The following is a 16332-nucleotide window of genomic DNA, read 5'->3' as shown; positions in this document are numbered from 1 at the left end:
TTCGATAGTATTCGTAAGGCAAGCGATTGCAAAAATTGAAAATTAGTTCCTATCAAGTACATACCGACCGACCCTTAAAACTTGTTTCCAGCTGTTGTACCTATCTGGTATCAGATCCAATCATTTTCCCTCTCCCATTAGCTATCTACTGCTCTTCCCTACTCTTTAACGTACCTGTTTGCACCATCCCAACTCTAACCCCATCCTCACTAACGTGTATAGACGTTTTTACCTTCTGATTTTTGTTTTGTTTAAATATATAAATATACGTTTAATCAAGAGTAGAGTTTTTGGAAAACAATCACAAGACGAACGCGTCGTTAATAGTATTGTCATTTAAAATTGTATTAAGTTTACGTAATAGAGATTGTAGTAATGGTTGGGGCTTTTTTTGTTTTGTTTGTTTGTTCTGACAGTTGTTTTGAGTAAGTAAAAATGATATATTTTCTCTTTCTCTCTCTCTCTCTCTCTCCTCTCTCTTTCTCTCTATACATGTATTGTGTGTGTAGTTTTTAGAATTTAAAAATATTATCCACAAAATCCATATGACATGAGAAAGTATAGTGGCGATAGAGTATATGCAAACTGAAAGAAAAAAGACCTAAGAGAATGTCTGTAACTGGGGACCTTAAACCTTCGGATCCACTGTGCAGAATGAAGTTCATCCGTATTTTATGTTAAATGCCGTGTTCTTTATATCCATCTCTCTCTCTCTCGCTCTTCCATACTCGTACTGGTAATTTAACTCGAAGCTTTAAATGCTAATCCCAAGTCTTATCCATCAACAGTGTCAAATCCTAAAACCATTTCCAACTATCCAACAATTCCGTTGCCGAGATCTTGACCTTTTTTTTAACATATTCTTTTACACTACTATTCATTCGTTTCCGTTTAGTCTTCTCCTCTAATCATCAGACAGCGTCTTACAGATAATAACATTTATAGTATCACAAAATTGGTTGTGTTGAAAGTGTTTGCCACCAGCCAGCAGTACCGATCTTCTTCTCCTCCTCCTCACCGTCCGGTACGCCGAAACTGGTAAATGCCTAGTGCGATGACATTCGATCCGGCCGACTTCTATACCGCCGTTTCGTGGTCAGTTTCATCGATTCGTCCCAGCCGCCAGGCATTATGATCGGTTGCTACTAAAAGAGGTTACAGAGAAAACAGCAAACATCATCTACAATGATTTCCCGCGAGAGGGCGCTCAGATCAATGGTTACTAAGATGCTAAGAAGGGTGGTTTCGATCGATTAAAAACAAGTATTTTATTTTTTTTATGATTTAAGTAATCGAAGGGGACATACTGTGTACACATAGAGTTAAAATATTTCAACTCAAACTGAAAGAAAACAAAAATGGATTGGACAAAATGGCAATCATCAACATGGCAATAGTACACAAAAAAATGAAGATAAAAGAACACACTATTATTTTCCTTACAGAAGATAGAACACACACACACACACCACATGGAATCATTATCTGTGCACGATAGGTAAATATATCTTGAACAGAGAGATGGAGATAACATTCAAACAGGAAATAACACAATAAATAATAAGCAACTGGTTATTAATTAAGTTCAGTCAACATTAAATAAATTCGAAACGACACAATATGAGCGTGATGATGCCAATCAACAGCTTTACTTAAACCGATGGACAATAGAATAAGACATTACTTTTAATCAAATGTTTTTTTTTTTCGTTATGTTATGTATGGTTTTTAACCAAAAAAAAAGTTAAATAATGCTGACTAATTTTATCATCTTTCTTGGCCCATGCTTAAGGCGAAAGAAAGTAAAGAGCAGATACTTATTAAACTATTAATAGCAGAAACTATTAAAAACAATTTTGTTTAAAGTTGAAAGTCGTGGATTACCGAGCACACCCGGTATAAGGTGCCGGGGACGGTTCGGGGGGAAAATGAACACAAATGTGAAAGAAATTTTTATATGTAAATGAGTAGTAAGCATTACGGCCGGACTGTTCCACCGGAACAAAAAAAGAGACTAATTATTAATGCTTTAGCATTATTTTTATTTAATTTAGTCATCACAAAAGATGTTGACAATACGGCATTGTACCGTCATAATTAATTATAAATAAATTTAAAAAAAAATCCTCATATGTTTCGGTCATAATTTTATTACAATGGTAAACAAGGGCTCGAATAATCGATTTCTGGATTGATCCAATGATATGATCGATTTCCCTAAACTTTTCAACTAAATTTAGTAAAATAAAAAGCTAAGTTAATTCATAGAAAATCGGCATCATAATAATTATTTTATCCAATATTTGTTTTACCGAGTGCCGAGTGTATGTAAGGCACTGCCTAAGCAAAACAGAGAGCAAAACACTCGCTCTTTGCTTTCAAACGTGCTAGTGTCTAATCAAAGGTTCTTGTACTGTTGTCCATCTCTGTATCTCTTTTATTGACTTTTTTTTCTCTGTCACTCTTTCACCCATGTAGAAGCATAACATCAAAACAAAAACATAAACATTGCCACAGAACATTCAATGAAATGAATCAAACAAACACAAAGTTAAAAGTAATAGCGAGAGAGAAAGAGAGAGAAAAAACAAACCACCAAATAAAACATAAAGCAACAAACAAATTCATAACAGAACAAAAACACTTTACTAGTTTGTTATACAATTAGATTTATTTCCGTTTGTATCCCCCGCTTTCGTACGTTTTGTTTTTGTTTATTCATTTGTTACTTTTGTTGTATGTCTCATTGCGGAGCGTCTGTTTTTTTTAATAAAACAAAATGCACACATTCACGCACATACAAATTACATATACATATTAATATGACGATTGGGGAAATTAAATAACACATAACTTGGTAAACTAAATCCCAGACGGGTGCCATACTCCACAAAACGCACACAGGAAGATGGAGATGATTAGCGAGGAAGGATTTTCTTTTCAATTTTTATTTTATTTTTAATTTTAATTTCGCTCTCGATTCGTTGCGTCGTTCGTATTCGTGGTTAACCCGAATTTGTTTGTTATATTTATTATATTTTTTTTACTTGAAGTTAAATGCATAAATATAGCAAATTTACGCGCTTTTAATATCATGTTTCTTTCCAACTGCTAATGATTACCTTTACTTGTATTGCTGTTGCTTGCTTATTTCGCTTAATATACAGCTAGAAATATTTCGCTAGGATTTTCTGTCTTAAAGTCTTGCGATTTCGTTGTGTAGCGTTGTGTGAAGAGAATACGCGCGCGCACACACGTTGAACCGAAGGTAGGTTCGGTTGTATGATACTTTAATAAAAAAAACAAAACAATAAAGAACTTATCCACTAGCAAACAAAACGCAAAAGAAAATAAACAAAACAAATAAGATAAAAAATAATGGTATGCTTTTGTGTTGTCTTTCCTACCGGGAGCACTTTGGAAAATGGAACAATTACCAGCAGTCAGGCGTTCAGGCAGAAAAAGAATGTCGTTTTTTTGTTGTTGTTTAGAGACACAAGTCAGTTGGCTCTAATACATTCGAGGAAAACAAAAACAGATTAATTGTACCGTCCAATACGCAACACAATGTTCGTTGTTCTTTTTGTTTTCAGTAGCTATTTCTACCGAGTGCCCAGCGTATGTAAACCGCTGCCTAAGCAAAACAGAAAGCCCGTTCTCGCTCGTTGCTTTTTAAACGAACAAGTAGCTAACAACAAATGGGGAGAAAATTGGTTTGCTTTTAATCGTTCAATAATTTATCATTCCTTTTAATCTCGTGAAAAAAGTTAAATCAATAATAATTTCAAACCATCCATCATTTTCTATAAACAATCTTTTAATTGAAGAGCAGTTTAGCAGAAAAAAAAATGTATAAAAAAGGAAAACTGCACGGAAAAGTTCTAAACCATAAGGCAAAACAATTACATACATTGTTGAAAACTTACCACAGTAATAATACTTCGAGATCCGTGGGAGAGCTTTTGTGGCAAGGGGTAACAACATATTCGCAGTAACAATGATGGTAATAATGGTAAGAAATCATAGAATTTTTTGTTTTGTTTTTAGCAAAAGAGTGAAGAAAAAGAGAGGAATGGAGGCTAGGATAGAAAACGGCAAGGAAACGAAAGGGGAAGAAGAAATGTGTGCAGCAAGAAAGTGTTCGTTCATTGTTATGTACGTGGAGAAATTCGTGGTGCAAATCGTTCTGTTACCGAAAAATATTTGGTTTGTTTGTTTGAATAAAATTGATTAGTCAGTAAACAGAACGACAAGATTATCTTTAGAAACGAAAACAAACAAACAAAGTTAGAAAGAAGATAAGAGAGAAGAATAGAAAACTGGCGGGAAATGTAATTATCATGCAAATACACAAAAGCGGTCGGCAAAACAAAAACAGAACGTTGTAACGCTTTTCTATTGCAACACGGGAAAACACGCACACATACATGTTGTGCAGTAAAAGGTGAAGAATTCTCGAATTAAAAAAAATAATTTAAACAGAAAGCGATTAAGAAAAAGAATTAAAATCGAAGTATCTGTTACAGCCTGTTTGCATGTCAGTCACATGTTTCAAAACCAATGATGATCTCCGGTTGATTTAGCACATGTTGAACGGTTTGTGTAATGACGTGAAAATGCCACTGTATTGCTGCTTTCCATCATACTTCCTAGAGGTTTAAAGTTAAGTGTTAAAATAAGCCTGCTAGTCCCACCGCTCTATAGCACAGCACGCTTGCTGGCCGGCTAGAATATCAGCTAGGTTAGCTTTACAGTCGTTGTTCCTATATGTACGCACATTAATGGTTAACTGGTGGTGGTTTTTGTTTAGTTAAAGTAGATTTTAAAAACCAAAACGAAAGTAAGTTGAAAACTAAACATTACGCAGTATTATAATATAATAACGGTGTACTAGACGTAAAATGGCATGCAATTCGCCCGCAGCTACACTAGCGAACGGCCGACCGAATATACCGGGACCGGGGAGTATAACAGCGGGAGGAGTGGGAAGGGAGCGGCCGGGCGGGCTTGGGCCCGACGCCCCGTCGTGGTTGTGGCCAGTCTTTCAGCGCCGTCAGTGCTTCACTGCGTGTTCCGTGAACCTAATCGTAATATTTGGACAATGGATGCTACCCGTTTTGCCAAAGGTAAATCATGCTTGCATGAGTGGCGCGAGCGCATTATATGACTATCAAAACAGGCGTTTGCGTTGATTTTGCGAGGTCCACCACCCGCGTTTTTTGTCGGTTCGCAATAATCTTCAACCTCCTTTTCCAGGATTTTTACGCTGGTTGATCACTGTCTTACCCCCATTCGCTTTAGGGCGCCTCTTTCATGTCTGTGTTGTCTCGTAAGCCAAAGGTAATGGGCGTTTTTTTTTTTTTGGAAAAGCACAAGACGAACAGACGATCAAAGAGGCGAACCTGGAGAGGAGGAGGGGGGGGGGGGGGGGCAGAAACATGCATTGCAACACCACCTATTCGTGGTACACCTTGTCCAGCAGTGCATTGCCAGAGTACAGTGATCCGACCGTCAGAAGGGGAACATTTTCATCTATAATCAAAAAAGTAAGTGGGTGAAAAATAAAGAAAATCAAACACGAAATAGAAACAAAATACAGGAAAGATAGGAAAAAAGAGCAAGAGAGAGAGAGAGAGAGAAAAAAATCCGAAAAACTAGCTAAAAATACTGATGAGGAAGGTTGAAAAGGTTGGGGAAAGGTTGGATAAAACAATTTGGAGATGTACTCGGGCGTGACTTGGCGTGGGAGGAACAAAATTCGTCCGGTGTTCAGAACTTAACTCGTGGCGCAATTTTATCAATTTCTAATAGAGTTGCCAATTATTGCACACTATCACTAAAATGCTTTTTTGATTAATGTTTAGTACACATTAATGACTGACATATTTTTTCCTTAGATATTGAGCACTTCTGCTACAGATACAAAGATTACATTCAAAATCAGGACCCTTTACCGTATTTTTAAATGCCAATGAAAATATTTACTACGGCACTCGTCAAAGCGAATTGATTGGATTACGAAAAAAAAAGTTTTATTTCATCATGTACACCAGTTCAACAATAAAAAGTAAGTTGTTACGATAAATAATGATTATTTTTTATAAAAAAATCAATTATTCTAATCATCTGTTCAATATCATTTCGAAGGATATGACAGTGTTCAATAATTGGATATTTTGATGTTTCACAATGAATGCTTGTTGACTTTACACACAAATCTGCCTGAATTAAAAATATATAATACTTTGTAATAGAAAATGTTAGGGTCTTGGCATACATTGCATGAAAATAGTAGTGGCTTTGGGTCTCAGACATATGAAATCTCTGAAATCTCTGAATCTTCTTAGATGTGCAATAATTGGCAAATGATCCTACAATTGATAATAATAAATTCGTCAATCTAAAAGATTTCTAACAGCCTTCCGAGTTAAACAATGACCGAAAGTAATCGGTGCAAACGATTACACAGTATTATGCTGGGTCCTCGTGGGAACGTTCTGATGCTTTACACAGGCTTTTACAACTACGACGCGCGCGTTCACAGTGGGGCAGATGAAAAGACAAAAAAAAAGGATGAAATTTAAGAAAAACTCGTTGATAATTTGCGAATTTAATCAATGCTTAAACAAAACATAATCCGGCTCGTTAGGTATGTGCATAGTTTGCATTCAGTTAGCGGCACACAAACATATACACAAATTACACAAACACACACGTATAAATAGTCTGAAACGTGCAAGGCGCCTAATCTTTAGTGATGGGCTAGAGATAACATAAGCCAAACGCAACATTGAACGATAAACCATATAACGCAGATACACACACACACACACACGTACAATTTTTTTTTTGCTGAAAAAGCGTGTACCATTTAGTATTTGTGTACTACAAAAGAGGATGAAGCAGAAAGTGCAATGTACTTTTAATCTACAAAACAATTAAGCTTTCTTGGATGTACACGGAAAAATGGAGAATCGTTACTGTTGGTGGTACCTCACACCGGTAATACACCGGAACCGTTGGACGTGGGTTGTGGGGTGGTGGAGGGAAACAAGTGGTGAAGGGTCGGGAAAGGTTCAATAACGTACAAAGCGAAGTACGGACCGTGACTGACTCACCTTGCAGCTGACGGTTGATCAAGGCCGTTAGGCCATGCCCACCATTATCGGCCGCCTTGCTCTTCATCACCAGCATCGGTTTATCTTCCGAATCATCACCATAACCTGACGCAATACATCCATTGCTTTGCGCCATCGTTTCGCTAACCTACGGTGAAGCAGCAGACACATCGGGGGTTATAAAGAATGGAACGGATTGTCAAGGAAGGGCGTCGTAGCAATACCTGCGTTACCTGCATCAGCTTCTTCACCACATCACGCCCGAGAATGTGATCGAACACGGCCTGCAGGAACGGTTCCGCCATGATCGACAGCTTCAGCTTATCCCGGTGCCAGATGAGTACGCGCGACTCTTCCATCGCCATGATCGACACCTGCGAAGGACGATGGAGGGGTAAGTGGGTATACGTACCCACCAAGCGGTTAGTAATGGGAGCAATTGCTTTCCGACAAGAAAGTAGGAGAGAGCATAGTGTGACAGATAGTTTAGGGTTTGCGTATGTACCTGAAAAAAGTCATCGGTAGAGACACCGAACCATTCGGGTGAATCGAGAAACTGATGGGGGAATACTATATGAAGCGCTTTTTGATTCTGTGAAACTACTAATCTGTACGAGAATGAGAATGGGAATTGAGATATTAAAAACAAAACAAAAAAAATATATTTGATTTTTTTAAAGCATAAACCATCGCTTGCGGCCGTTCCGTGTGGTGGTCTACTACTGCTGGCAGCACTGCAACGGGTTCCCCGGGAACGCTCCGAGACATTGGCAAGCAGCAAAAGCAGAAGAAAAAAAAACAAGAAGCAGTTTGCTGACTGCCGTTTTCCCCCCTCGGCCGTACGGGTCATCATAGCTCGCAATAGGTGCTGTGTCTCTCGTGGAGAACCCGTCATCAAACCCGTGTGCATCAGTGAGGCATGCATGCTTAGGTGCGTGCTTATCACGCCGAACCAGACCAGAACAGACCGGCGCGTTGGGCCGCGGTAACGCACACTTACTTTCCCGACAGCACAAGGGACAAACTGTCGACTTTGGTTATTTTCTCCTGCACGTAGATTTCCTGGTACTTTAGCGGCCGTACTATCTTCATGCAGTTCAGCACCTTCTTGAACTGATGGCGCGACACGCGCAGCGGCTTAAACAAGGCAACGTACACCTGTGGATGGTAGAGAGAGAGAAAAAAAGTGGTTAGTTTGCAAGTTGAAGTACATGGATGGGGGTAATTTGATTGTAGCAGGGCGGTTGCGTTACTACCAACGGTGACTAGATTATCTGAAGAGATAGAATTATGTTACACTAACACACTTCATTGTTACTACGTACGAGTGGCTTTGTGTTTGCTGAGCTATTTGAGTATCCTTAAGCTCCAAAAATGCAGGCTATCGGTGGTTTGTTATTCGGGGTCACGTCTACATACAAAATAACTATAGCGATGTACGTAATTGGGACGACTGCTTGCAACATGTAGGGTCTCAGTACTTGCATACGTATCTAAGACTTAAACTCTCTCCAAAACTGACGAAATCCTCCGTGCTTAATTCGAGAGGAAAATGAAGAACACTGAATCAACCGCTACAATGGGGGAGCTTATCATCGTACTGCGAAGTATACGTGCCAGGTCCCGACGGGCTGTAGTTCAATCTTTTTATGCCTTCCACTTAGACAGAGGGATATTGCTTTGCTTCTCTTTCTGATTTAGGTTGGCCTGTTATTACTGCTTTCCTCAACACAGTTTTATCCTAGTTAAGGTTCTATCGTATGAAGAACACCACCATTATACCAGCACCAGGCCACACCGCCATACCTAATTATTCTTTTTGATTACAGCGCATCCCCGTGTATCGACATTCCTAGTTAATAAGATGTCTGTCTCAAAGTGTCTTCTCTCCTTAGCTTGGCCTACTTGACTTGCTAATAAGATAGTTAGTCAGTCAAGTCCTCAATACGGGGTAACGGTCCGGATGGGATTTGGACCCCGTCCCTTCTGTATCTGCGCCGCTGTCGCCTTACCATCGGGCCGGCCTGAAAGTGTCTATAAAACTTCAAATTGTCCTATAAACAAGTGAATTAGGTGGAATCAAGCCCGTTTACAACTTGTTTTGTACAACACACTACAATAAAGTGTTTGAAGCTGTTGATTAGGTGCCATTGAGCGATATAGCGTTTTATATACCTGTATACCTGTCCAGTAGGACTAGCGAGGAGTTTTTCTTCTTCCTTGTGGGCATTACAACTTCAAGAGGTCTTGGTCTGCCATTCCTTTCTCTCAAATAATTAAATCCTACGTGCGAAAGGGGGTTTCAACACCTTCATAAACGTATAGGTAGATGAGGATACATCAGCCCAATCCAAATCAATAGTAGCAATCGATTGCCTTGACAAAGTTTTAACAGATCGTCAAGGGTTTTCAATACAAAAAAAGATTAGCAAATCTCAACGATGCAGCAATTAGTCGCCTCCTGTCATAACATATGCTGATGATCCGGGCACATCTCGATGTTATTATTTGCACCGTTTGCTATGGTATGGTGGTAACACCAAGCACCCCAGCAGTGCGTCACGGACAATCACGTGCGCAATGGGAACAGCGTAATGTCAGGGAAAGTCAAGGCATGCGGCGGGAAGGTGAAGGAAGTTATCCGGCAAAGGGGCACGAAACTAATAAAAGGAATCAAAGCAACCACCGTATCGCCACACTTCACCGTAAAACCAATGAGCTAGCAATAAATGTTTGCCCACCCCGTACGGCATGGTGCAAAAACCGACCTACGGTACCAAAATCGCATCTCGGACTAGGTGTGCGGTGTACACATATACAGCAAAGTCTACACCCCCAGCGACGTCCCACACGCTTCCTTCCTGCGGCATAACGCAAAGTCTAGCGGGTTCGCTAGTATGACGACCTCGATTCTCCGTTGGACGAAGTGTCCGAGGTTAGTGGGAGTAACATCGGCTGGAGGAAGCGATCCATCAGGTGAAGGTTGATGCGACAGTGCGTTGCTAACTGCCCATTTTTGTTCGCTCCCGTTACACGTCACATTAGAACTTTATGCGTACGTTGTGGGTGTGGGTGAGGAAAGCAAAAGGTGATGCGCTAACTTTGATCACTTGATATTGGACGTAAATCAATCGCCAACTGACAGGTGCGCTCCAATAGGCGTCTGGTGATAACGACGGCAAGCAACCGAAGCGCCAACAGCCGACTGTTGTGCGGGATTCTTTTTTTAGATCTTATCACGTGAAAAAGCGCAAAGCATAACAAGAGCAGACAGGGATAGCAGTGAGTGGATATCGGACATTTGCCGAGAATTCGGGTTTCTGGAAATACTGGTTTTGGGCAAAACGAAAAATAAAAAGAAACACACCATGATTGTGTGAGAGAAAACTCCACTCCACAGTGCAGCATAGGGTTGCTTTTTTGTTGTTGTCGTTGCAGTTGTCCAGAGCATGCATGCAAAATGCTTCCTGCCTGCCACGCGTACTCCACACCATCAGCCGTATCCCACGTGGATTTCGCAAATCAACCCCGGTCCGCTGGGCACACTCATACATACAACAAAAACGCGCTAGGCAGCATGGGGTGGAGGGGGGGGGGGGTTTCAACAGTTCGCAATGCGCAAAGTGCATACTTGCGGTTAGTCACGTAGCCACCTTTTGCTTGCTGGTGGGTTATATATTTAGCATGACGGCCCAATATACGTGAAATGTGATGTGTTTCGCGCGCACTGGGCCTATCCTGCGACCAAGCCAATGTCCCTCACGCACTCATGGGGTGACAAACCCCATCGACAGCATCATGATCGGTGATCGTCCGCGCATCCCACGCGAAACCCCATAACGCTTGTTTTTCTTGCGGGTTTTTTGAGACATTCCGGAGACTTGGCAGTTTTTTTTTTTGGGATGTCCAGCAAGCAGCTAATGACAGCGTTCAACAAACAGAAAAGGTTGGGATTTTGTTCGGGAAATCCCACATACTCCAACCAGCTACTTCAGATGTAGGATCGTCTTTTTTTAGGATTTCCAACAAGGAAGCTTTAGATAAAGTAAGGCCTTCTAGAAGCCCCTCAATGATAGGCTGTACGCATCCAATGATCATGCTTGCAATTGAAGCTAAATATATATTCTTCAATGAGTGGAAATTTCTCCTCGCGATCTTTAAAAATAAACCCCATCACACGTGTCTCGGCTGTATTTTTATATGTACAGGATAATAATGGCGCTTGGAGACCTTCCCCTGTTGATGGGCTTTGCTGGATTAAAAGTCGATTACTGCGTGCAGACACCGCTAGGGGCAAACCGTGACGTGCGCAGAGTCTTTCGCCGGACACACCGCTCAGACTTTGACGTAACCAACACCAGCGAAGCCAGCGAGCGAGGATCTCCCTGGTCAGTTATCGGACGAAGTCGATGATTTATCAATTTCTCAAAAAACAACGACGTCATGCAAACGGAGACTCACTGCAACCGAGCACCGTGTTACCATTTATGGACGTTATATGTACACATACGGCCGACTGCCGCGCCGCCCGCTCGTACTTCCGTCCACCGTCGCTTCCGCAGCACGAGATGATCCCGGCCGCGGCCCGCATGACGAAACGGGACTGCGATTATCTCGTGACTTTTGCCTTGCCTCTCGGTTAGGTTCGGCGATTTTGACAGCTCACGGTATTATTTACGACGCGCTGTAAGCGTCGTCGACTCTACCCGGCCTCAAACCCAACCCCCCCAACAACAAAAAAAAAAACGGGTGGGATTTGAAATTTGCACGCTTTTCTCTTTTCGCTTCACCTCGGTCCTTGGATCCCTTGGATTGTGTGCTACATACACATGATAAGGCTTAATCCAACATCTTTTTTTTGTACTGCTCACTACCGGTGCTGCATCGTCGCATCCGCGCCATCAAGTGCCGCGGAACTCTGCGTGCCGGTGCATCGGTGTTGGTGTGAGAGCGCATCGCACACTCGTATACAGTGCACGGTGGTTTAGGGGTGGGCTGAGATGCCACAATTGCACCAATTCGCGGTTTTGCGTATGTATTCGCAAACTCATGGCGTGCGCGCGAAACCACTCATCGGGTGTCATCGTGTTCCCTCCGTTCCGTCGCGATTGCATGTATTGGAAAGACGCACAGCGTGGAACCGGCTCCAATTTTCCCTGCCCGCGCGGGAAGCGTGGTGCGGCGATGCGCGGAGGTGCACACGAAAATAAAGTCTTATATATACGATCGGTGTGCGAACACAGCCAAGCCATTACACTGTTTGCCTTGCAAGCGAGCTGGCAGTAGCACAGCTGCTCCCCAAAAGTCAATAACGCTCTACCCTTAGCGACAGCGTGTGCCTTAGTAGTGTCGCGTTTCGTGTGCCAGTGTGTGAAACAATTCCTGTGAGCTCGGGAGCAAATCCTGAGCATTGGTACGAATCTAGTCAACATCAGCAAGGATTCAACAGTATTTGGAAGCGATGTGTTGCCTTCAGCGTATGGTAGACACGGCCCCGTTGTTGCAGAGCAAACCGAACCTTCCAGCGGACGTGGAGTTGCTGGGCGATGGTAAGCCTGCGCGTAAGCAGATTCCTGTTGGTGACCGTCAGTCAGAGCATGCGGCAAGTGAACAGATCCACCAGGATATTCTCGGTGCGGCAACGCGTGCTACACGCTCGATCCTATACAGTCTGCGTGATCAAACGTACCGTCTTCAACGTACCCAGCTGTACAAGTAAGCATCGCACCATCCTGCTGCTCGTTCGCTCAGCGAACATCCCTCATTCGTTACAATCTTACTGACTTAGTGCTCTTCTCTTGTTTGGGTAGGATTCTGACAAACACGACGCAACCGAGTCACGCAATATCGGCGATCGTGGTGTCAATGGTGCTGGTCGCCCTCTGGCCCAATCTGATCAGTCGGCAGGGCGATGACGACCAGAAGTGTATGCCGAATGTGGGTGACAGCCGTGGCAGTGCGTTGACACAGATTGCCTACCTTGGCTCCTTTACCATCCACTTTGGCGCACAAATATGGATGACATTCGTTTCCGGTAGGTCATCCATTCCTTCGCGTTTAGCTACATTCACTATCCGTACGAGTTACTCTACAATGGTTTGTTCGTTTTTTTTTCACAGGACTCGCTTTATACTTTTCGTTACCTCGCCACACATTCGGACTGATTCAGGAGGTACTGTTTCCGAAGTACTTTACGCTCGGCACTGGCCTAAGCACCATCAGCTTGGTCAGCTTCGTCGAGCTGCGCCGCAGTACACGGCCTGAACTAGCCGCCCGTAATCTGGCCCACTGGGATCCGGTCGATCTGCTGCAGATAGCTGCACTAGCCATAACCGCTGCCCTGGAGCTGTTTGTACGCCTCTATCTGGCACCACCGATGTTGCGCCTGATGCACGAAAAGCATCGCATTGAGGCACAGGCTAGCGTCGGGCAGGAGGTGGGCCAGTTTGATGGAGCTGGTAATGGATCGCTGGAGCGCTCGCATCACTACAAAGCGACGCACAAAAAGTTCCGCAAGATACACATGGCCACTGCTATCCTCAACATGGTTTCGCTAACGTGCACCTGTGTACATCTACTGTACCTCGCAACACGGGTGACCATATAGAAATGGACGTCGATCGTCACCATTCGTCATCAACATTCAACCCACAACGCTAGTGTTTAAGATTATTTATTTGACGGTTTTGTAAAGAGTCGGTGACTGGTAATGCAGACAGAACAAGGAATGCACTGATCTGATGCAACTGGACACCATTTCTCGCCACTACTATCCCTCTCCCACTACTGATCTCCACTCTGCGAAACTTTTAAAATCTCAGATAGGAAAACGTTGCTAAACGGAGAGGGCTGCTAGCTAACTAGCTTATCACACCAGTAGTTTAACCTAGGATCATAGGACAAGATGTATTGACCTAGCCATCTTCTCAGTTCACAGAACTTCACTAGCACACACATTAGCGAGTGGCGAGTGGTTCGTTAAGAGTGGTAAAGAGAAATAACAGTATTGTTTGCCCCATTTCTAACCGAAATCTGTGATCAGTTCGCGTCAATCATAACTAGCAGTGCCATACGGAGGGAGACAGAAAGCTACCGAAAACGGCGATGTTCCTCGTGATGGGGATGGGGTCAAACGAACGATAGAGAAAAGGCAAGCTAGATATAGGCATTAAAAAAATGTATGGTGTCGGCGCACAAAAAAAAGCTGATAAGCGACTAGGATTTGCTCATATAAAAAAACGTACAAATAGATCCGAGGAGTTACTACCACTTGTCTGGATTCCAACTATATGTCAGTGGGTGTGTGTTTAGAGTAAGTAATTTAAAATTTTAATTATTCAAATACGGAAATTGGAAAGCGCAGACCTCTAATATCCTTCACACGTGGACGTGATAAAACTGCAATAGTTCCAATATAATAAATCGAAACAAAGACAGCTGACAGTTAGCTGTACATTTTTAAGTACCTTTGTTAATTTGTTTTTTCTTCATCTCAACCACATTATTCAGGCTGCATCAGCTGCGCTTGTCTCTGTGGCTAGCTTTGGATGTATCTGTAATATGAGCCGATGATTTTTGCAGTTGTACCTATGTTTAAGTGAAAAGTCATTTGCTTTATTAGCCAAACAAACTCATATTACTACCATCTAGCCTTGAGTCATTTCTAAAAGACATCTGTAGACTCAAAAAATGCAGGTTTACTCACACGAAAATCATCAGATTGTTGAGGTATTGGATAGCGAACTGACTTGGCAAAATTTACCCCATATACAATACAGAAAGAACCAACACGGGCAGGCCGTATTTCACGAACAACACATATACTTTGAAAGAGAGAGAGAGATAAGCTAAAATTCAGTTACTGAAGGGGTGTCGGATACTGTCTACAAAGCAGACTCGTCCTATTTTTAAAAGAAATAATTTTAAACTGTCAAAGATAGTTCCGAAACCAAAATTCTAATTCGAACAAAATGGTAGAGTAACAGCTTCATTGCCGAAATAAGTATGATTGACAGTACGGCCTAAGCCGTCATACTTAAAATAAATAAAATACACAGCTATGATAAAACTAACGAAACCTTCTTAGCTGCGTTCGAGAGGAGGTTACTTGTATCATTATTCCGCATCTTTTAAAGTATCTCAGGTCCACATAGACGTAAAATCGACTGAGTGACTATTGAGCGTACGTACAAATTCGTTCAAACAAGTCCAAGCTGGACCAAGTCCTACTGAAGATATTGTGCCAAACAAAAAGAACAAATATACAAGTCAAACAGGTGCAGACAAAACGAACTTGTTGTTAAGTCGCGTGTAACCGACATTCCGTTATACACTCGCACCACAAGCGCACAATCTACATCGGAAATCTAATCTGTATTGGATTTACGGGACACAAATAGGCACACCCCTCGTGCATCGTTTGTATTTAAAAAAAAAAATGGCGGTCTTCCACAGCCATTAAGCTCGTTCTTACTTACCGATTCTATCTCCTTCTCGAACTTAACCGGGCGCAGCTTGCAGAGCAGCACCACCACGTAGACAGCGTTCACGAGCAGGAATGCACCGAACCAGACGACCGCGTCCAGACTGCAGGCGACGAACCAACCCCACAGCACCATCAATATACAGCCGGCGATGGCCGCACACCGCAACCACAGAAACCCGCACGGGATGTTCGGTGCAAGAAAGGCCACCAGAAACAGAGCATGCCCGATATGGTAGTACAGGTGCTCCTTCGGCTCGAAGCTAAAGCACTTCGGCCAGTTCCAGTCGATCAGCATCCGGATCGTGTGCCCATTGTCGTGATGCACACCGTTCCCTTCCTGGGGTGCTTTTTTTGGCGCCCGGAAGGAAGTTGATTCGCCGTTCCCGCTGCTACTGCTAGCGCTTACTACATTGCCGTTGCTACTGGCGTTGTGACCATTCCGACCGGACGTCCCGGAACCATTGCTTTGTCCACCACCGTTTGTCCGCTCGTACGCCCGCCCGTGACTTGCACTGATGCTGCGCGAAACTTGCGGCACAACGGTTTCCTCCTCATCTGCAACGATTGGAATCTCACCGGCAGGACTTTCCGGTTGCCGATGGTGATGGTGTCCACCGGTGTGACCGCCATTGGTTAGACCGCTTACTGCGGGTTTGCTGCTGCTACTACCCTCCGCAACCAACGGCCCATCAGGGCCGGCTTCGGACGCATCGAGCTGGTGCTGCTGTA

The 16332-nt window shown here is 42.8% G+C and overlaps 2 protein-coding genes across 2 annotated transcripts; one reads left to right on the top strand and one right to left on the bottom strand.

Moving 5' to 3' along the window:
* Window positions 1–1070: 1070 nt before the first annotated feature.
* Window positions 1071–16018, bottom strand: LOC126559391 (blood vessel epicardial substance). Its single transcript, XM_050215546.1, has 6 exons — window positions 15596–16018; window positions 8119–8276; window positions 7624–7726; window positions 7343–7492; window positions 7119–7266; window positions 1071–1145 (listed from the first exon to the last, which is right to left on the bottom strand). The coding sequence occupies exons 1-6, from the start codon at window positions 15896–15898 to the stop codon at window positions 1078–1080; spliced, it is 930 nt and encodes a 309-aa protein (XP_050071503.1). The 5' UTR covers window positions 15899–16018; the 3' UTR covers window positions 1071–1077.
* Window positions 12580–13741, top strand: LOC126559240 (transmembrane protein 205). The gene is made up of 3 exons (XM_050215373.1): window positions 12580–12833; window positions 12929–13152; window positions 13238–13741. Exons 1-3 carry the CDS (start codon window positions 12580–12582, stop codon window positions 13723–13725), a joined length of 966 nt encoding a protein of 321 aa, XP_050071330.1. The 3' UTR covers window positions 13726–13741.
* Window positions 16019–16332: the final 314 nt, after the last annotated feature.

Source organism: Anopheles maculipalpis, chromosome X (genome assembly GCF_943734695.1).
Source record: "Anopheles maculipalpis chromosome X, idAnoMacuDA_375_x, whole genome shotgun sequence".
NCBI classification, from domain to species: Eukaryota; Metazoa; Arthropoda; class Insecta; order Diptera; family Culicidae; genus Anopheles; species Anopheles maculipalpis.
Note: the sequence above shows the minus strand (reverse complement) of the source record. Positions and strands in the feature narration are given on the sequence as shown.

What these genes read in the sequence shown, in the direction of transcription:
- LOC126559240 (XM_050215373.1), top strand. Translation starts at nt 12,580, where the DNA reads ATGTGTTGCCTTCAGCGTATGGTAGACACGGCCCCGTTGTTGCAGAGC. An exon ending in CAACGTACCCAGCTGTACAA is followed by an intron (nt 12,834 to 12,928) that starts GTAAGCATCGCA and finishes TTGTTTGGGTAG; the next exon opens with GATTCTGACAAACACGACGC. An exon ending in ATGGATGACATTCGTTTCCG is followed by an intron (nt 13,153 to 13,237) that starts GTAGGTCATCCA and finishes TTTTTTTCACAG; the next exon opens with GACTCGCTTTATACTTTTCG.
- LOC126559391 (XM_050215546.1), bottom strand. Translation starts at nt 15,898, where the DNA reads ATGCTGATCGACTGGAACTGGCCGAAGTGCTTTAGCTTCGAGCCGAAG. An exon ending in TCGAGAAGGAGATAGAATCG is followed by an intron (nt 8,277 to 15,595) that starts GTAAGTAAGAAC and finishes TACCATCCACAG; the next exon opens with GTGTACGTTGCCTTGTTTAA. An exon ending in CTACCGATGACTTTTTTCAG is followed by an intron (nt 7,493 to 7,623) that starts GTACATACGCAA and finishes CGTCCTTCGCAG; the next exon opens with GTGTCGATCATGGCGATGGA.